Source organism: Etheostoma spectabile, chromosome 9, assembly GCF_008692095.1.
Source record: "Etheostoma spectabile isolate EspeVRDwgs_2016 chromosome 9, UIUC_Espe_1.0, whole genome shotgun sequence".
NCBI lineage: Eukaryota > Metazoa > Chordata > Actinopteri > Perciformes > Percidae > Etheostoma > Etheostoma spectabile.
In genome coordinates, this window is record NC_045741.1 from 11025420 (window position 1) to 11048108 (window position 22689).

At 39.8% G+C, this 22689-nt stretch overlaps 1 protein-coding gene across 10 annotated transcripts in view; it reads right to left on the minus strand.

The window, feature by feature from the left end:
• Positions 1-22689, minus strand: part of dlg1a (discs large MAGUK scaffold protein 1a) — a 117318-nt gene that overhangs the window by 41275 nt on the left and 53354 nt on the right. For 8 of the 10 annotated variants that reach the window (XM_032526543.1, XM_032526541.1, XM_032526542.1 and 5 more), the window contains 2 exons: positions 8896-8949; positions 5073-5123 (listed from right to left, as the gene is read on the minus strand). In XM_032526543.1, the coding sequence (XP_032382434.1) occupies positions 5073-5123; positions 8896-8949 (105 nt within the window). Of the gene's footprint in view, positions 1-5072; positions 5124-8895; positions 8950-9103; positions 10021-16986; positions 18629-22689 lie in introns of those variants that run through there. The other 2 variants (XM_032526545.1, XM_032526550.1) reach the window with 2 other exon arrangements.

Genomic DNA, 22689 nt, shown 5'->3' on the forward strand with positions numbered 1-22689 from the left:
AGTAGAAATACTATAATACTATATTGTTTAAAAATACTTCATTACAAGTAAAGTCCTGAACTCAACGTGCTAAAGTAAAAGTACACAAGTAATGTCAGCAAAATGCACTTAAAGTATCAAAAGTAAAAAATACTCATGTCGAATGGCTCTTTTCACAGTGTTATAATATTATAGAATGTTAAATCATTCTGTTTTGTTCACTAACAAATTCATGTACTATGTACTATATTCATGTAAGAGCATTTTAGTGTTATAGTTTCTTAATGTGGAGACAATTTTAGATACTTTAGAACTTTATATACTACTGGATTAGTATAGTACTTTATAATATAAGCAAATCATTAAAAAAAAAAAGTAAAACATAAATAGTAACTATGTGTCAAATAAATGTAGTGGAACAAAAAGTACAATATTTCCCTGTGAAAAGTAGTGAAGTAGGAGTATAAAATGTGTAGAAGTTTCCTTAAAGCACTCCTTTGTCACTTAACTTACTTCAATGGTACACTGCTCATGATTAAGCATCCCTTTATTTTTTCCTTCTAAAATGTTTGGCAGATTATAATGGTGTTAAAGTGTTCTGGAAAAAAAACTCAAAGAAAGTTTGCTGGATTCAACAACGAGAAGCTAACTGCTTTCCTATCCCAGCTAGCATCTCTTACTGCAAGCCTTGGCTCTATCAGAACGGATATTAACAATCTAAAAACCACTGGGGAAAGCAACACATGTATTCTTGACAGCCATGGCCACGCTTTTCAGGAGATATAGCAGATAGCAGACATGGAGGACAGAAGCCAAAGATGCAACATCCGCATCGTTGGGTTGAAAGAGGGGCTAGAAGGTGCTAATGCTATCCAGTATCTCTCATGCTCCCTGTCTAAGTGGTTCCTGGATTTAGCAGATGCTCAGCTCGAGATTATGAGAGCCCACCAAATCTACAGTGACAGCCCAAAGAAGACCACCACTATAAATCGCAGGCTGACTGTCAACGTCCTCCGCCACACAGACAGGCAGGCTATCCTACAAGCTGCGCGTAAATCTCCACTTGTCATTGAGGGCCGGAAAATTTGCTTCTTCCCGGATTACAGCCATTACACAGTAAAAAGTCAGGCTATTTATCGAGCTATGGATTCAGCACAAGTCAAGGATCTGGATTTTTTTCCTGCTTTATCCAGCAACACTGAAAATCAGGGAAGGCACCCAGTACAGAGCCTTCATCTCCTTCATCTTATGTGAACCGGGCTGCAGCCCACTCTCCTGCTGCGGCAGGGAGATACTATGTCGACCTAGCTTGATATGGCCTACTCTCCATGGGTCAGCTGAACCACTGCTAGGCTAGAGATTCCTCTCCAACGTGCTGTTTTGTTATTTTTTGTTTCTTGTTTCTGTTGACAAGAAATGCGTTTTATTTATTTTTATATTAATTTAGAGAGGAACCAACTGCTGTTGCAAGCAGGTATTTATGGGGCTAGTATAAGGTAACCAGATTTCTCAGACAAAATCCGGGGACATTCTCAGCTCAGAAGCGTATTTACCTCCAAAACAGTAATGTTTTTACTTTTGTAAAACTTAAAAAGAACACTAGACCTAGCTGTTCTCATTGGGGCTGTGCCCCCCCCCCCCCCCCCCCCCCCAAGGTCTGATCCTAGACCCCCCCTGCTGTACTTCATACTCACTACACCTCAGAGGGGAATTTTTCAAGATAGAAAGTCCTAATATTTCAAGAAAAAGTCCTATATTTCAAGGTAAAATTCTTAATATTTCAGAAAAAAGTCCTAATATTTCAAGTAAAAAGTCCTATTTCAAGATAAGTCTTAATATTTCAAAATATAAGTCCTAATGTCCTAATATTTCAAATGAAAGTCCTAATTTCAAGATAGAAGTCCTATAGTCCTAATATTTCAAGATAGAAAGTCTTAATATTTCAAGATAGAAGTCCCAATATTCATCATGTTGTAATTACTGAACTACATTTACTGACAGCTTTTGCTTTATGCTCAAGGCTTGTTTCTGCAACAGCTCATTGAAAATCAGATAATAAAACGATTGAGGACATATTTTCCTTTGACATTGATGCAGTATTAAACGAGATCACTCCAGTCGGCAGAAACAAGCAAGTTAATAGGATAATTGTCCAGCTTGTATTTACGTTCATAAAAGTGCTCGTTTTGCTGCTAACAGACTCAGATTAATATTCTAAGTGTCTGACAACATTATGGAAAGGATTTCTAAGGAGGTCGACCTTTCTGTCAAAGATTAAGATCCTTTTTAAAACATAAAAGTCCGCGAAATTGCGGCTATCGGCTCTGTTTTGTCAGTATTTTCTTTCTTTCATTCCAATTTCGGGTCTGTCAGTCACAATGAAAACCGGGGACATTTCCGGGGACAGATCCAGCCGGGGACAGGTCGCCAAAATCGGGGACTGTCCCCGGAAACCGGACGTCTGGTCACCCTAGGCTAGTAGTGTTCCATTTTTGCTACCCCTTATCCAATCTTGATCACAGACCTACTTTTAGTGTTAGCCTCCCTGGCTATGTTTCCCCCACTTCTTTCCTCCTTTTTGTGTCACTATGTTGTCTGTTCTTGTTCTGTGTTTTACATGTTTTGTGTATTGAGGGACTTAACTTGGGATGCACTATTGTTAAGATTTAACAAAATGAATGGCAGCAGCAATATCCGCATGTACTTTCATTTAGAACACAGCCTTTGTATAGATGGGTGATCTTTCACTTTTAGTTTGGAATTATGGCAGACTGAATGCTCCTCATAAACGAGCCAAAGCACTCAGTTAACTGAGAAAGAGAAATGTTGACATGGCATCATTACAGGAGACACATTTGCTGCAGGTGGATACTGGCCGTTTAGGCAATAGATTCTATCATAGAATTGGATCCTCCTCAGCGAGCTCCAAAGCAAAAGGAGTGGCCATTGTTTTCAAACGGAATCTCCCACTTTAAGTGTTGTCCTCTTGGACAGATGATACAGGCAGGATTGGGATTTCCACAACAGAATTTGGTGCTCGAAAAATTGCATTTGTGTCAGCTTGCTGGAGTTAACGGACTGTTCTTTTATTGTTGATGCATATTTCAATGCTGTGTGGGACCCCAATATTGATCGGTCGAACGCAAAGGCCACTAGGGACCAGGTTCAGGCCACAAATGCTCTAAAGTCATAGGTCAGCAGCTTGGGGCTTGTGGATATTTGGCGTCCCGGTAATCCCACCTGTAAGGATTACTCCTTTTTCTCAGACAGACATAAATCCTTTTCCAGAATAGATTTTCTTTTTGCATCCTCTCAATTATTTAATTTAATTGATAAAGGGGTGTTACTCCAATTTGACATTGTCTGACCATTAAGGGGTCCTTTGTGCCGCCACACTTGGCCAACTGGCTCAACGTGCGGTTAGATGGCGTTTCAATACTTCTTTACTGAAAAAGGAATCCTATATCACTCAGTTTATTGCAGAATTCCAAATATTGCAGAAATTAATGTTGGCTCTGTAGAAGACCCAAGGATATTGTGGGAAGCAATAAAAGGTTTTATCAGGAGCAGTACTATACTATTCTGTTCTAATGTGCGCAAAGCTACATCACTTCAATTACAAAACCTTTGAAGCTGGGTCCACCAGATTAGACTCATTGTTGCAAAATAATTTTACTGATCAAATAGCTTAGAATGATCATTAGTCAAGAAAGAAATAAACAACATTCTGAAACAGAAATCTGAATTCCTCATCTACAGAACGAGGCAGCACCATTATTTCCAGGGCAATATCTAGTTATTTACTTGCCATGAGATTAATGGTCCAGTGACCATTTTTCAGATATTCCCCGCTATTAAATCTTCAGATGGTAAGATTAGAACTAATCCTGTTAAAATAAATACATTTTCAGACATTTTATCCCAATCTGTATGAATCTGAGGTCACTTTGGATAAAACTCACTCTGACAGCTGGTTAAATCAGCTTGACTTGCCTCAATTGTCAGCAGAGGAATCCGCTGACTTAGAAATTAGTTAATATAGAAGAACCAAGATTGGTAGTACGGAATATGAAAAAGGGAAAATCATCGGGCTTTGATAGGATCCCCCCTAAATTTTATATAACAACTGGGCCAATTCCTTCTTGATATCATTAACCTCTCTATTGAGAAGGGTGAATTTTCAAGGGATGTGAATACAGCCTTGAGTTCCCTACTCTTAAAAAAGAATAAGGATCCTACTTAGTGCTCTAGCTGTTGACCTCTGAGTCTGCTTAACGCTAAGGACAGTAAGACCCCAATGTCACTTCTCTTTCTTGACGGAATGAAAGCTTTTGACAGGCTTGAGTGGACATTTTGATGGTCATTATGGTCTTAGAGGTGATGGGCTTTGGCAAAACCTTCATTGGTATGATTAAAGCTTTGTATTCTAATCCCTCTGCTCGATTCTTAACCAGACGCACTTCCTCTTCTTTTTTCCAGTTTCTAGATCCTCCTGCCAAGGCTGCCCCTTGAGTCCTGCATTATTTGTCATTTCTCTGGAGCCTCTGGCTCAAGCCATTCACCAATCAATCATGGTGTCACCGATATACTTTCGTAGCACACAGCATCACCTCTCACCATTTCAGGACAATGTTTTTTGTTGTTTTTTACAGAACCCAACTCTGCCTCTTCCTCACCTTCTGTCATTATGCGAGGAGTATGAACGCTTATCAGGCTTTAAAATTAACTGGTCAAAGTCTGCACTACTTCTTTTAAATGATTCTGCCAGCAACTCAACCACCTCTGCATACATACTAATTGTTAAGCAGTTTAAAAAATTAGGCATTGAGGTCTTCCCCTGCTTAAACCAGATTATTAAACATTACTATTGTGCTATTATAAAATAATAATAAAAATTGACCAAATGATTTTGCTTTGAACTAAATGATGATGTTTTAGTGTGATTATGGAGGAAGGGTCAGTCTGAACAGATGGAGTTACTGTCCATGGGGGGGGGGGGGGGGGGGGGGGGGAGAGAGAGAGGGCGGGTTACATTGTGTGTGAATTAAGCGTGCATGTCAGTGGTGTGCTTTCATTGTGTGTAAAACCTTTACCCGTTCCAGTGTGATTTCCTCATACTCATAGTCTGCTTCTGTTCCATTGACCTGTTGGAGAGGAAGAGGAAGAAAAGGGAAGAGTGTCAATTAAGAGTATATACTGAAAGCTCTTTTCCCGTAATGGACGCCAAAAATGCTCTTTAGGTTTTACAGTAAAGCTTTTCACATTCATAATTTATATGCTGTATTTTTCTTTGTCAGTTGCTATTCGCAGGTACATGACCCTGTCATGTTGGATTAAACATTCATGTTCATCACAGCTTTATCAAATGTGTCACTGTCTCTGTGCTACATGCATCTGCATTGAATATTCTGTGCCATCTATGAAAAAAATTAAATAAATAAATAAATAAATCAGCATTCAGATTATCTTCCCTTCAAATCTAATGCAAAATGTGAGGGTATGATTCAATTATTATATCAAGTAATACAAACTGCAACAAATGTTGAAATTACAGAAAAGTAAAATTAGACTTTTGATTATTTATGATTGACGCATGAATCCCAGAGATTAAACTGGTAAGGCATACTTAACGATGATGTACCTCTGATGTCATATTTAAGAACATCCCTGCTGAAATACCCATGAGCCAATCACACTGCTCAGCCAGGACTGCATGTACTATAAAACATATTAACATCAAGATTTCCTGACTGAATGAACAACACACGGAATTAAATCCAATCAGAGCAGACATTAAAAATTCTGTGTTCCAGTCTGTTTTTACTGGGAGACAAGTGTGCTGTTCTTGTTATACCTGCTGCATTCACTCACACACACACACACACACACACACACACACACACACACACACACACACCACCACACACACACACAAAAGGCCAAGTGGCATCCCAATGTCCCATGTAATCCCCTGGCTGTAATCTGTGTCCCTGTGCCTCAGATTAGTTTAGACTTTGAATTTCTGTTCGTTTCAAACAGAGAGCATATTCAGACTGGATGGACACCTGGTTAAAGGCAACATGAATTTACTGCAAACATAAAATATCAGATTATTCTGTAAAAATTGAGCACAATAATAGTTTACAACTATTCTTAAAGGAGGACATTCCAATCCTTGTAATACATTGTTTATATTTCCTGCTTATTTAAATTAGACATGATTATCAAAGGTATAGCATAGTAAGTCATATCAGCGACAGACAGCGACATATTAAAAGAAATCAGCAGGAAATCAATAATTTTCGCTCTCTTTGTGTGTTTTATTCCAGGCAATAAAGCAGGGAGTAATTCCAGAGGAATTATATAATAAACATATCTAACAACAACAGACACTGATTCTCTGTGGCAGCTGGCTACCAGTAAAATGACATACGCATCCATTTGATTCTGGACTAAGCTTTCTTTCTAAGTCCAACGCTGCTATCACTATTGCATATCTTTATTGGGAAGACATATTGAAATTACTGAAACATTTCTATTAAAAGCTCCAAAAAGTACTGCAAGTCTTTCCACAGGTAAACAAGATTTGAAATGACATTTCATGATATTTATCTTTGTAACAAAGAAACTGATATAATTTAAATATTTATAAAGTTCTACAATTACTGTATCTATTACTAGAATGTCTTCTGGAAGTTTGATTAGAAAAAATAATCAATTGAAATGTATTAACAGTGGCAACAATGGCATTTAATAAATGCTTCTGCATCGAGCTCTCACCTGGGCTTGGTGCGTGCTTGAAGTTCTTCCTTAAAAATGTAACTACACATCAGAGTAATTTAGAAAACACAAAACCTGTGATTGGTCTGAATGGGCAGGTTTATTTTTCTCCCATATGCTTCCACTGACTGTAGTGTTTGTCAGTATTGACAACATGGAGCTAAAGTAATGTCTCCATTGTAGTAATGCTAAAAATAAAATTATATGTGCCATTTTGGCAGTGCTATTACCAGTGAAAAAACGTTGCCTCAAAAGGTAAATAAATAATGTAATAATAAAAAAATAAAAAAATAATGAATTACAAAAAAATCCTAGAGGCATATTGTATATCCCCCTCTGTGTAGGATTTTTTCGTAATGCATTAATACATTTCAGTTGATTATATTTCTATCAAACTTCCATAAGACATTCTAGTAACAGCTACAGTAATTGTAGAACTTTATAAATATTTACATTAAATCATTTTCTCTGTCTTGTTTACCTGTGTAAAGACTTGCAGCACTTTTTGGAGCTTCTACTAGAAATGTTTCAGTAATTTCAATATGTCTTCCTAATAAAGATTTACAATAGTGATAGCAGCGTTGGATTTAGAAAGAAAGCTTAGTCCAAAATCAGATGGATCCGTATGTCATTTTACTGGTAGCCAGCTGCCACAGAGAATCAGTGTCTGTTGTTGTTAGATATGTTTATTATATAATTCCTCTGGAATTACTCCCTGCTGAATTGCCTGAAATATAACACACAAAGAGAGCGAAAATGATTTATTTCCTGCAGATTTCTTTTAATTTGTCACTGATACGACCTACTGTGTCTATGCTATAACTTTGATAATTAGTAAATTTCATCATGTTTCATTTAAATAAGCAGGAAATAGGAAAAAGATTTTCTCCAAACGTCAAGTCAAATAAATTATTGAAATACAAAAAAATCTTTAGATTTTAGAATCTACATTATAATAAAAAACCCTCGACAGAGAAGCATAGGTCACCTTAAACATCCATTTCCTGTGATAGGAATGGAGTGTGCTCAACTTGGAGTTGCATGTGTCATGTTACAATCTCCATTTGCACCTATTCTACGAACAGGAGACCAGCTCCAGCCACCAACGCTCAAAGATCAATTGTCGATGGTCCAAAGACAACCACTGATATGTAATTTAATCTTTATCTTGAAAGTATGTCCATCATGTTTTTTTTTTATCCTCCGTGTCCTCCTTGGTTAATAGCAACTGTGTGGAAGATGGGTGGGCGTGTTGCGCGATTGCGGAAGGCTTGTATCGTGTGGACGCGTCAACAGTTTTGTTGTCATTACTTAGAATTCCTTACGCGGGAGAGAGAAACTACGCACTATAGCTTTAAGAAACTCATTGGGCTATATCTTGCACCCGATGCGGCGCAAAGACCAACAAGTGTCGTTGCTATTTTAAGAACGACACAGTTGTTGATTTCCTGTCCTGCGCCCATGTCGTTGGAATAGCAAATGCATCTGCGCCCATCTGGAGTGGCATGGAGGGGTTTTCAGGTAAATTCTTGGCGTATTGCTATCTTGAGGCGGCGGGAAGTAATCGCTCCATTGACCAACAAAAACCTGGTCTAAAGTTAATAGCGCCGCATTTTGTTACTTTAGAAGCGCATTAGTAAAAAGTGCCTAGGCTTATGCACAGCACTCACACTTTGGTTGTTATACACACAGGGGACCAAAACAGTACACACACATGCAAAACATTAAAAATAAAAATATTATGGTGCTAATCTGCCATCACAATAGCAATGCATCAAGGTACAAACGTGCATGGCTTTTAAAGGGAATGAGAGATGACATTCTGATTGGTTTAATGCATGTCACGCCCAAAACACAACTATGAATTAATTAAGATACTAATTCCAACCCTTTTGAACCATGTGCCTGGCGCACGGACCCTTATTTTCGCAGTCAAACTAGCGAAAGTGGATTTGGACACGCCCTAAACGCATATGTGCCGTGCACTTCACGCCTTGCGCTTAGATTGTTAAAATAGGGCCCATCACGTCTTACGAAATACAGAATTAGCCACCAAGACATTAAAGTATCAGGAGGGTACAAAGTACACAGTTGGGATTGAAATTTCCCTGACAATATATTTGAATCAGAACTCACATATGGCGGGGTGTCGACGCTGTCTGTGTTGACAACCACTGGAGGAGGGTTGGCCTGCAAGAGAGAACAGCAAGTGATTAAACACTTCTAGTTTGAAGGGTATTATCACAAAACCAAAGACACACTGTATTTCACCAAGATCGCTGATGATGGTCAATATGAAACTTTAGGAATGACACATATACATAGATCTGTAAAAATGACTTACTCGTCTCATGTTTTGGTACAGCATGTTGAGTACATCTGCTACAGATTACCACCACGGAGCGACAGCATACTCCGCATGACATACTGCACAACCCTTATATTGGACAATGATAAACGTACTACACTGTAAACCACACTATAACGTTTTATGAAATTCTGTTACATTGCCATGAAGCACTCTTACTGTAGCAATTAAACACTGCACTATAAACCATGTACTTTACATTGTACTCTGATAGCTTGCAGGATTGGATGTCAACTGCATTTAGATTCAGAAATAAATCAACATCCCAGATCCATTTTTTATGAATCCAAAATGCAATACTGAACTTTTGCAATCTCCCTTCTCCTCCATGTGCTGTCTACCTCCTTCTCTCCATCACCCCGTTTCTTCTCTAAGCTCCTCTTTCTCACTGGCCTCCTTCTAGAGTCCAGGTGTGGAAAGATCAGGGTTAGAGCAGCAGCAGATGATTGACATTATCTTTCCTCTTGCTTCCTACAAAAGCCCAGCAAATGGCAAACCTCACACTATCTAATAAATAACCACAAGGTGGTTTTTTATCCTTGTATATGCAAGGTGACCACCAGCCCCCATCTTATCGTTACACCACTTTTGCCAACTGTCTCCACTTTTTCTCGTCTCCTCTGATTTTCTCTCCAGAAAGTATTTAGTTCTTGCCAGTCCAGCGTCTGCAGCTCTAGTCTTCTCCAACAGACCACCAACAAGCAAGCCAGTCCATGTAAGACAACCTGAAGCTCCAGCTCTTCTTCTGCAGCCTAAACAGTTCACAAACAAACCAGCTAACCACACAATTATTCAAACAAGGTAGCCAACCAAATGGACAGTGCAACCAGACATCACTTCACGGCGTCAATGTGCAACAGTGCAGCAATAGCATCCATCCCACTACACTAATCTCCACCTCCCTCCCCACTCTTTTATCATCTCTCTCTCACACCACATGTCAAACTGTCTGTCAGTCAAGCTGACAGGATGCTTGATCCCACATGGGAACAGAAAGAGAGAGGGGTGGGGGGAGATAAGAGGGATTATACAGTACAAATGGTGGGAGGAGTCAAATCTGCTTGCTTAACAGCAACGAGGAGATGAGGAGCAGAGGGTGCAGACAGATGCGCACAACCCCCTCTCCCCCCACACAAACACACACACACACACACACACACACACACACACACACACACACAACCCCCCCACCCCCCCAAAACACAGACATGAGTGAAAAAGAAATAATGGCAGGAGAACATGAGCGGAGGGAGATTCAGAAAGTACAAAAGAGAGGTGATGGGGGTGAGGAGACAGTAAGGGTTGTGCTGACATTGCAGCTGTGGGATCTGACATCTGTGTGTGTGTGTGTGGTGTGTGTGTGTGTGTGTGTGTGTGTGTGTTTGTGTGCGTATGCTGAGTCTTAACCTTGATGGTGCCAGTGAGCTGCACAAAATCTTTTAAGCTATGAGAGCTTGGGGTGGTAGATTTAAGTCCTGAATTCAAATCTGCTTACAGTCCCTGACAAAAGTCTTGACGCTTATCTATTTTGTAGAAACACCTGCTATTAACACTGAATTTATTAATCAATTGGTTGGAAGAAATAGCTCATTGAAAAGCTAAACCCTCCCAAATGATGTTCAATGCACTGAAATAAAATAGTTTCACTAAAAAAAGATTTATTATTAAACAAGACAGAAAGGTCAAATTTTGGCAAGACAAAAGTTTTGTCGCCTATAGTAAATTGAACAAATTTACTACAAATACTAAAATATGTCAGCAATTAAATAGTGGTGCTGTGAGATTCAAATTTAATATCAGTATGATTCATGAGCTTGAAGGACTGCATCATGTAGTTTGGCAAGGATTCATACAATGTATTGATGAAGTCATCAGGAATAGCTAGGAAAGCAGTCTTGCATGCCTCCCAGAGTTCATCAATATTCTTTGTTTGGTCTTCCATCCTCATTCATTACCCACATATGCTCTATGATGTTCATGTCTGATGAATGGGCGGCCAATCCTGGAGCATCTGATCTTCTTCGCCTGAGGAACTTAAAGTGGAGATGGAAGTATGCATGGAGCACCATCTGCTGGAGAATTGGCCTCTTTTATGGTTGGGAATATAGAGGTAGCTTAGATTTCTGGTATTTAGACTATTATTGTTGCCTTCCACCCTGATATCTCTCGCACACCCCCATACTGGATGTAACCCAAAACCATGATTTTCCGCCACTACACTTCATGTTTTCTGGGTGAATCTTGGATCCATGCAGGCTCAGTAGGTCTCCTGCAATATGTGGCAACTGTGTGTAATTAAACAGAAGATTCATCTGAAAAATCCACTTTCTTCCACTTCTCCCGGTCCGTCCTTTTAGAGAGCTGTGGGCTTGGCAAAAAGCCACACGGTTTTTCAATTGTCTTTGTTTAGTGCTGGCTTCTGGGCAATGAATCGACCATGGAGGCCATTTACAGACAGAATCCGACAAACCGTTCGGTTGACACAGGGACTTCAGGGGACCAGGTCTGGTGGAGCTCTGCTGCTGCAGTGGAAAATGGGCTGGCCTTGGATTTTCGAGCCAAACACGGTTCTCGAGCAGTGTTTGCGGGGTCTGCCTGACCTGGGCTTGTCAAAAACATCTCCAGTGTCTTCAAATGTTTTTTTTAAATCCTCTGTACTGACGCTGAGACACATTGAAGGTGTCTGCCACATCAGCAGTGGATTGGTTTCAGCCTCTTGATAATCAAAACTTTAGTCTCAGGGTGAATCTTAGGCTGTTGCAGAGGTCTAGTTGCAGTGATGTGAAGGTCTAGTGTACGGGGTTGTTTTTATAAACACCTGAGACCTAATTGATCCATTATTGTCACAGGTGAAGCCATATGACAAGGCGACAAATTGACTCAATGGGCTTTACCAAGCTGTGAATATTAAAAAACTTTTTGACAGTTTCTTTTTGCACTGAAACATTATTACAAAAGCTGTTTGGGATTAAAATGAGCCATTTTTGTAATAAAAATCTTGATTAAAAATATATTTCAGCGGCACTCCAGGTCAATTTGTACACAAGCGACAAGACTTTTGTCAGGGACTGTAGATAAAAGTACAGAAGCAACATCAACAAAATGTAGTTAAGGAAAGTATAAAAAGGAAAAGTACTCATTATGCAGCCGAATGGTCACAGACAGAGTTCTACTGTTATAGATATTACTGGATAATATGAATTGCTGCATAATCTGTGAGAAACATTAAGTTGCCCAGGAACTAACTACTTGAATGCATCACATGTTATAAAGTTATAATATAATTTATAAATAAAAAGTAGTGATTACAGGTTTCAAATAAATTTAGTGTAGTAAAAAGTAGAATATTTCCCACTTGATTGTAGTGGAGTAGAAGTATATAGTTGCAGAAAAGTACAAGTACTTAAAAAATGCAATATATTCTAGATCTTGAATAAATGAGTTAGATTTTTACCTCTGATTACAGAATGACACTGAAGATCCCAGGTGGGCACGCAGAATATTTGCCCATCAGAGTTTAGACATTGTAATGATTATCAAAGAACAAGAAAAAAAGTAAACCAAAATATATTTGAAAGCAAAATATTAAAAAGGTCTCATTAGGACCAATCAATGCCACAAGGTGTCCCAGATAAATTTGAGGGGTTATATGATGATTAAAGATTGACGATAAACTTGTATCTTGTTTCTTTTTTTTATCAAATACTTGATACTATCATCATCTTATGCCTCTATACATCCCATAAAATGAAGCAACCTGAAGGGGAAAAAATCACTGCTCAAAACTCGTGTTCACTCCATTCACTGGCCTGTGAGGCAGACACTTTATTTGAAGAGGTGGATGAAAACGCTTAATCCGACTGCTCATCTCAGCTGATGCTAATGTAACCTAAAATACCATCATGGTGACTTTACCCAAGCCACTGCCTGCCCTAAGGTTAACTTGTCTGTCACTAACAGTCCATTGCCTCGCCTAAACTTTACATGACACATTCACCACTGTAACAACAGCACTGTACAAAGCACCCCATTTATGTGTGTGTGTGTGTGTGTGTGGGGGTCATTCACAGAGAAACAAATCCAGTAGGTCTGTCAGCTGGTGATTCCATTGACATGCCATGTCAGACGGCACAGTTATGTAAGATCAATATGTGTGTGTGTGGATGAGGCTGTGTTACATAGAAAGGTCAAAAGAACAAACGTGCAAACATAAACAAAGCACTCACACACAAATACACTAATACACATTTGCCATCCATATCCAGACAGTTAGTTGTTGCATAATTGCTGTTATACCAGCTGTATTATCATGCCATTATGGCCTGGTTCAGTCCGGCACCACACAGCTTAGAAAGAGATCCGGACTATCTCTGGTTTGTCTCATCAGGCAACGAGAGAGACAATTGCTTTCATCAGATTTCTCATGCTTTGCAGGATGGTTGTCAAGATTATAAGCCGGTGTGTGTGTGTGTGTGTGTGTGTGTGTGTGTGTGTGTGTGTGTGTGTGTGAGAGAGTATGCGTGCTAGGTTCAGCTTCTACACCATCATCATAATAATTAAATTCAGAATTAGCAGATGAGTTGGGATTGGATCAAGAATCTAAAAATATCAAAATGATGCACAGAAGCAGCTTGTTCAATAACCAATTAGTGCAACGTGCCATATTATGCCCATAGAGATAAAATTAAGGGATGTAGCATCCGTGACGTCACCTATTGGTTTTTAGACTGCCGTTTTAAAGTCTTGAGTTTGGCGATACGGCCGTCGCTATCTTGCTTTTGGCAACCAGATGTGACAATTTTGGACGAGAGATTGGAGCTAGGGAGGATAACGCTGTTTTCGTCCCATCTGAAGCGAGTCATCCAGTGGAGGTTTACCTGCTGGTAACATGGACCTCCAGCTACTGCCACCATTCATCTGCATGTACGGCAGATCAGAAAGTCTGCAAACATTCCCTCAAGTCACCAACTAACGCTGGCGGTAGCTAGCTAGCTTGGTGAGCAGAACGCTGAATCAGGCATTTCTAGGCGACCAAAAAGTCCCAATTAACTTTGATGAAGTGAAAATTCAAAATGAGCGGGTCAAAGATGAACGGCTGATTAAATGTATACAGTACCATAGTTAACATTGCTAAGCCTCAGTCATGATTGACAGGTCAGTGTGTAGCCACACCCCTACATCATCCCGTTTTACCATCTATTTTAAAATAAATGTGAACACAATTCTAAAAATGAACATCCTGCTGGGATGAAGATGACTTGAAACTAGTTATTGAGTCCATAAACTCAATATGAGAATGTATCCTAAGGTACTTCTTTTTGCAACTGGGGGAGTCACCTCCTTCTTTAAATTACATTAGAATGCAGGTTTAAGGCACTTCCGCATTGGCTTCGCTTCTCAGACCTGACTGATTATGCCATATACAAACTCATGCACGTGGGAACATATAAACATACAAAGTGCAAACAGGACCAAACTGAATTTGGCAGAATGACAAGTGTTGCACAATTCTAAAAAGACTTACTTCAAAGATTTGTTTCTCTAACATCAGACCTGACTTAACAGTCAAAACTCTGCCACTTTAGATTTCACTCATATGGGGAAGCCTGGAGAGCTGAAGACTGATGCACACGTTCATACAGACACATACTAATGTAATAATAATAATAATAATAATAATAATAATAATAATACACTCCTAATATTACTGCCCACTCTGTCTTCCTAATGAAACTCTATTTGACTAATGAGCTTTTGAGGTGGAGCGCGACACTAATCAAATCAGAACAGCGATGCTAATCACGATAATCAGACTATCACTACCTGCTATCTCTGATCTCTGTGCCCAGAGGAAATGTACAGCACAATAACTAACCAACCAACAGCTAACAACGGCCAGCTGCCATGTTGGATTATTATGCTAGCTCACTATAGCACAGTTTATACAATACACACTTCCTGTCTTGTTATTTTGTGAGTTATTTCAATCTGTCATTTAACAACAATCTGCTTGGTCTGTTATTTTTGCTACATTTTCCAAATTCACTTTTAGCAACCCTGAAAAAAGTGAGAGTCACAGCCTGCACACACTATGGATATATAATACAGTTCTGCAGGCAGCTCAGAGTGCAGGTTTGTGTTAAAAAAGCAGTTAATACTTAAAAAAGTAAAAGTAATACAAGCAATAAGTACACTAAGGGTATTTGCTTACAGCAGCCAGTGTACTACTGTATGTAGACACACATGGTGACGATGTGTGTTTGATGGATACTGTTCTTCCCTGCTCTCTTTGTCCCGTCATTCCTTTACCGTCTAATATATCTTGACAAGTATCAATTTCAGTAGTAACCTACTTTGTACATTAATGGAATATGCAATCAATTTGGCTACATAACGTGTGACGTTTCTCGATAATGTTATTCTTTCCACTTCTTTTGGAATGTCAGTTCTTGTCAGATGTTATGATAGTACAGGACAAATTGTCCAAGAAAATAATATATTGTGAATAATAAATTGGGGGTGGCAGTAGCTCAGTCCGTAGGGAGTTGGGTTGGAAACCGGAGGGTCGCTGATTCAAGTCCCCGTACAAACCAAAGAACAAAGTGTGGTAGCTAGAGAGATGCCAGTTCACCTCCTGGGTACTGCAAAGATGCTCTTGAGCAAGGCACCAAACCCTCCCTCAATAACAACAGTAAGTAATAACAATAGAGTGTAAATTGTAATTTCCCCATCAATAAAGAGTATAAATTAATTAACATTGAATTAATTTGCCAAATGCATATGTGCATATGTTGTCCTCAGATCAGTGGATATTTAACTATTTACTGGACCCACCAGTGGACTTTCCACTAGGGCTGTGCAATTAATTGAATTTCGATTTTGGTTCCCAATGATCACCAAAATAGTATAATCGAGAAAAAAAGATTATTTTGCAGTGCTTTGTTTTGTAAGAACACTCTTATTTTGTCTTGTGTTCTGAATGAATCGAGCATGCGCACATACGCACATGCACATCTGCCCCTCCCAAAGCCATACAGTCTCTCAGCAGTCAGGGGGGCAAGTAGTGTGCATCCACTGGAATTTAAAAACTCAGCACAAGTAAAGATGGCAGAAAGAGGGCAGCCCCAGCAGTGTTTGGTGAGCAAAAAAGGCAAAACCAACTCTGTTGTCTTGGAAAAGTTAACGTTAGCTAACCCGGCTGTCCCTCTGCCTCCCCGCTCTAGTAGACGTTGTATTCCCCCGACATGCTGTATTCACTTACTGTTTAAAACTTTTTTTTTTTATACTTTTTTTGTTTACAGCAGAGTGCATAGACCTATTGCTCAAAACCAACATGAAAAAACATAGTAATCTTCCCTCAGCATTTAGTTGTTTTCTCAAACTAAAAGTAAAATGAGCTACATGAGGCACATAACATTATTCTATGGTACTGTCTATGTGCTGGATTTTTCCTTAGGTAACTAGCAAATAAGCCCACTGAGGGCAACATGAGTTGTTCATTTTTGTAATGTTTAGTAATGACAGTAGGCTAGTAGTGGTAATAGTGAGCGATTATATGACTTGTGATACAATATTGTGTTATGTATCTGAAATTGTTCATTAGCTGTGTGAAGTTATATGTGATAGCTGTAAAAGCTGAACCGACTCACAGTAGTAAAACAGATTATATTCTGATCCAAAGACTCTTTCTGTGCAATAAAGGACACTAAAAGATTATACCCTGGAACCTATCCATTATATCCAAGGTTAATGACTAATCGTGCTAAATAATCATGATTTTAATATTGACCAAAATAATTGCGATTATTATTTTTTCCATAATCAAGCAGCCCTACTTTCCACCCATCAAACTTCCCTACCTGCACATGGGCTTGTATTTGTGGAAAGCGTATGAGTGGCACGTGTGGGGGCGTTGCCATTGAGTGTGCGGTCCAGATATATGTGTCATTGGGCCACGGCCTGCCTCCAGCCTTGCCCTTGGCTTTGCTCTTCGTGGGACTCTTCTTCACACTGTCCCTCAGGTTGGGAAACTTTCCTCTGGAGCCCCTGGTGGCCAGGTTAGTTGGCAGCGTGTTCCACCCATATCCTCCCAGCCCTGAACACAGGGGTAGGTGTGGCTGAAAAGGGTGGATGGATAGTGACTGAGAAGCATGAGGAAGAGGAGGAGTGCAGTGGTGGTGGTGGTGGTGGTGTTGGTACGGCTGGAACAACGCGTGATGACTAGGTGAATGGAGCTGCATCTGCTGCTGTTGCTGGTGGTAGATTTGATGCGTTGATTGTGGAGAAAGCAGGTGACTTGGCGAGGCCGGTGGATGGTAGTGTTGCTGGTTTGGAGAATGATGCTGCAACTGCTGATGACTCGGTGACAGGTGAAGCTGGTGGTGGCTTGGCGAGTGCGGTAGATGATTTGGTGATTGTGGAGCTAGCTTGTAAGTTGGCGATGGCGGAGCTAGCTGATGACTTGGAGACGGTGGTGCTATGTGATAGTAGCTGGGAGAGGGAGAGGGAAGCAGAAATTTTGGTGAATGGCAGCCATGTTTCGGCGAATGGGGATGCTGATTTGGTGAGTGCAGCGGTAAAGGTTGCAGCTGGTGATTTGGCATCTGTATTTGCAGTAAATTCTGGTTATGCTTCGAGTGAGAGTGGCTCTTCCCTGATTTGGCCTTCCCCTTGCCAGATTTGCCCTTAGTGGAGCCACTGCTGGGCTTCTTGGGGCTACAACAAAACTCATGGCTGTGGAAATAAGTGGTCATTGCTACAGAGATATATATTTAAAAAAAATCTTTATCTTTTTGTGTCACTCTCACCACATCATCTTCTTTACAGAGATGTCAAAAGGGAGTAGCTCCTCAGAATCACTTGTGTCTCAATAATGTAGGTCATGCCTCTCCAGAACAACCAATCCTCCTCTGCGTCCCGTACAAAGTTGATATTTCTGCCGTTCCTTTCTCTCTCTGCTGTCTATCAGTGTGTTTAAGATCAGTGGAATATCAGAAAACTAAAACACCCCTTTGTAGGCATTGTTTCCATTTCTACTCCTCTATGGATTAGAGCATCAGCTACTCCTTAAAAGCAAAGCATCCTCCTTTCGTGGAATATTTATCACTCCTCTTCTCAGCTTTCTCCTCATAGGAGAACATTGCGCCTCTTACCATCCGTCAGGGTTTCAGGGTCAGTAGTAAAATAAAAAGTGTGGACCCAAGAAGAAGTAAAAAGACAATTTGGACAAGTTGAGTCTCCTTTCAGTCCAGCGTTTTGTCAGGATGCCACACTTTCATATGCTCCGATGGAAGATTTGTCTTTCTCATTTCCTAATTTTGCTCTACTTCGATTGTCAGTCACTCCAGGTCACTCATGTTATCCTCCAATGCACTCCGACTTTGTATCTGAACTGTTGGTAGCTCTGTAGACGACGCAGTTCAATTCATATATTCCAAAAAAAGTAGAGACAGTAAAACAGTAGTTATAAAAGAATAGATTCCTATGTTTGATTTCCTTTTGCTTTAAGATTTGTATATATCCTTCCCATCCAAAAGGAATAAAGGTTAGAGAGTGTTCAATTTTCTTAGTTGTCCTCTAACCTTTCTGATATTATGATTTGATATCAGGACACATCTCTCAGCCTCTCTCATCTTTCTATGCTGCCTCCCTCTCTCAGTGTCTGCCCCCCCCCCCCTCTCTCTCGTCTCTCCTCTCTGTCTCTCCCTCTCTCTCTCTCTCTTTCCTGGACTAGCCATTAGGGGCTTCCCTGGACTCCTGCACATGACAGCAGCCAGGCATACTAATCGATAGGCAACCAGGGACAGCGATACGCGCTCAAAGCTCAGTCATGTGTGGTGTGTGTGTGTGTGTGTGTGTGTGTGTGTGGTGTTGTGTGTGTGTGTGTGTGTGTGTGTGTGTGTGTGTGTGTGTGTGTGTGTGTGTGTGTGTGCCTGTACATGAACGCAGAGCTGTGATTGGTGGAGGACAGTCCCTACCATCAACCTTTGTCTTGTTCTTTCAAAGCATCACAAGGCAGGCCGGGTCAGCTGGAATACTGCGTACGAAATGCCTGCTGTGTGTTTGTGTGTGTGTGCCTTTCTTTGAGCTGGCCTACTTCCATGAAAATGTATGTCTCTTTGTTAGTGTGTGTGTCTCCAAGTTTAATCCTTGTTGGGGTGGAACAAGCATTTTCTCCAGGTATAGTGTAAGTCTCAGGGTGATTGGGTAAAATATAAAGTCAGTTCATCCAAGTCTATACGGGAGCAAAGCTACAGTGCAGTAAACAGTACAAAGTCTTTCTTCTTTTGGTCAAGGATCTGAACTATTGTATGGTACTAGTTACCACGGAAACGCAAGGATTTTTAAATACCAACCAAATAGCCTTTGTACAAAAACTGTAAGTATGGAAATTTTGCACCAAATTCGTTAAAAATGATGTCCTAATTTTATTATTAATTTGGTTGATTTGATATTATATAGCAGTTTGATTCGAAAAACAAACATTTGTTTCACTCTTGAGAGTGCTCATTTCCCACTGATAGCAAGTTACCAACCTAGTGTGATGTCTAGCTCCTCCTAGCCCTGAACAAAAATACTGAACCCTAAGTTGCTTCCAAAGGCCAGGCAATCCCGTTGCACTACTTGAGTGTGTTTGTTTGTGTGAAAATGCATTGTGGGGCACTTTTTCCTGCTTAGGTAGAAAAGGCTATAAAGGTGTCAATTTATAATTTAAATACTTTAGTATTTAATAAATTTGGCATAATTAAAAATTCATTTTACAATGCGATCATACTTGGAAGACATGTTATGTTTTGTTTTGAAACTCTTGTACAGGTACTATAACAAATACAAACATTATCAGGCCTTTACTGAAAAGAAATGAATTGATTTCCGACATTGTTGTTTTTTAAATGCTCCAAACACAGACCAAACCATTAATAAAGCAGCCTTTTAAGTATTTGTACATTTATATAGTTCCATGGAAATTACCAGAATCCTCAATATTTATTTTACAGTGATGTGCTGAATGGTCACTGTCCTTAATATTAATATAAGCTTCTGGACGTTTACAGCTGGCAAACGCTAATATTTAAGAAAGACAGGGGTAAATCCCCCCCCCCCCGACACACACACAGTTATCCGCTATAATGGAAGGCTCTATAATGTCAGCAAACATACTGTATGCCAGAAATTGCCCTAAACCAACCCAATGAGGGAGAGAGGCAGAAAGACAGACAGACAGATGAGGGATATTAAAAAGCAGCACCCATGTGGAGAACACAAATAGATGAAAAGAGGGTGAGGGCGGTTGAGAGAAAGGCTGCTCTAGCTGCCCAGAGTGTATGTGTGTGTTCCCTGTGTAAAGTGCTGCTAGCGCTGCAGGCTAACCGCTCAGTCAGGAGAGGATGAGCAAGGAGAATAGGCTGTTAGCGTCACAGTGCTAGATGAAGCCCACACTAATATAACGCTGCAGGGCGAGGTAGGAAGGGTTGTGGTGAGGAATGGCTGACAAGAGATGAAACAAACATAGTGGATGGGGGGGGTTGGAATAAGTAAAGGCTTTGGCTTACGGTTTGGGTTTTAGTTTTGTAGAAGACCTTTAGTTTAAAATATTTCAGTCTTATCAAGCAAAATCCCAAGTATGATATGTCAACCAATTTACTAATACCCGCTAGCCGCTATATCCATACCAAAAGACTGACAAACTTGAAATTGTACATTAAATATTGTTATGCATGAAACATCTGACTCAGCGTGTCTACACCATTAAGCTCTACTTTCTAACCCCGCTCCCATTGGACGCGGCTTTTAGAAGAATTTTATAGAAAAACATCAAATCAGTCAATCAAGCGTGACATTATCAATTCTGTGAAATTATTTGCTTAAATAAAAATCCCTTTTCTGGGTCGGACTGACCCAATGATGAAGTTTAAAATTCCAGAAAAAAACTCCTCATTTATTGAGCGTCAAACCTTTCTACTCCACTTAATTAGTGTAATGGATATTAATTAGTCTAGTGAGCACGCACATATATTACTCGTTGCAGGTCAGTCAGACTCAGAGTAAGAGTAGCTGCTGAATACAGAAAAAGGAGTGCTATCCCCACAAAAACAAACACCACTGGTCTCATGCTGTTGCCTATATATGTCTTTGTTTAATGTAAAAGTTATCAAGCGTAAACATCCATCTACGATTACATTTCAGTCGATGCAATCCCACAACTCTAACCTCTGGTCCAGTGTTGAATCCACTGATTATCATTACTTCTCATCTCTAAACTCCTTTTTCTCTCAAAAGCTGATCTGTGACTATTCCCAGCAGAATGATTGAAATGTAAGTGTTCCATAGGGAAAGCAGACATGTAACAGGAAACAACGTCTTGGCCAGGGGCTCTTTGCTAAAAAAAAACTTGCATAAAAACTGTAATTTTCAATTCCTCTATCTGCAGAGAGACAATATTGTGATACTGAAAGTCACCAACAGGGGACCTCAGACTCCACAGACAGATGGAGCACTGATAGGAGACTCACAGAGGTATGATGATGCTACTCTGCAGCATTGTTCTCTCGTCATTACTGAGTTATTTCTTTCAGCTGTCTGATATTATCAGCACTGATTGACAGCATGTATGATATCGCACAAAGATAAAGCAGAACTGCATCTCACATCAACAGCAGACTCGTAGAAGAGATTAAAAGATTGGTAGCAGGAAATATGATCATGAGGGAATGGGGTTAAATCCAGTTATACACACAATCATGCCACAAAACGATGCGATGTATTATAATATTTTAATCAATTTTGAAGCCATTCTTGGTATCCTTTTGCTTATTTGCTTATATGACACTGATGGTAAGTAATTCACTTCTGGATCGTATTTTTCAAATCTCCATTCCATGATGTTACTTGTAGGTACACTGATGTTAGAGGAAAACTGGATATTACTGCAAATACTGTGTATAATATGCCAATGTACTTGTACAGGCTAGTCCAATCCCTAAGAATAATAACTATCTCCAAGTATTTAGAAATACTACTGGTTTTAAAACTGGTTTTACTATTCCTGACTGAACTGGATTCAAATTCAAATTAAGATAGAAACAGAATGACTGCATAATTGAAAAAAAGAATATGAAAACTCTGCATCTTAACAAAGCAGAGCTGTGGTCTCCATGGATCAGTGGGTGAGCAAACAAGTCAGGTTTCAGCCGGAGATCTTAGTTATTATATATCACACCAGCAGTCACACACAACATTACCGGATAAATCAGTATTCATTTCCAGCATCTGTCATGATTAGAGCAGGGAGTTGTTCTGGGATTGGAGTCTTGCTCCTGGCGCCATGACTAATCAAAGTCCAGAGGATCCTCAACTTTCTTCACCACGAATACTCGCCTTATTTGATTAAAACATTTAAAAGTGTCCAGTGGAGTTTTCCTGTAAACGACTGAAACGTATGTATGAATTCAATGGTCTTACCAAAAGGCATTGTGTGCATCGCTGTCTTACAAACATGTAATATATTCCTTCTTCACATAACATTCGCAAAGCCAATTTGTGTTCTCATGTGCATGCATGAG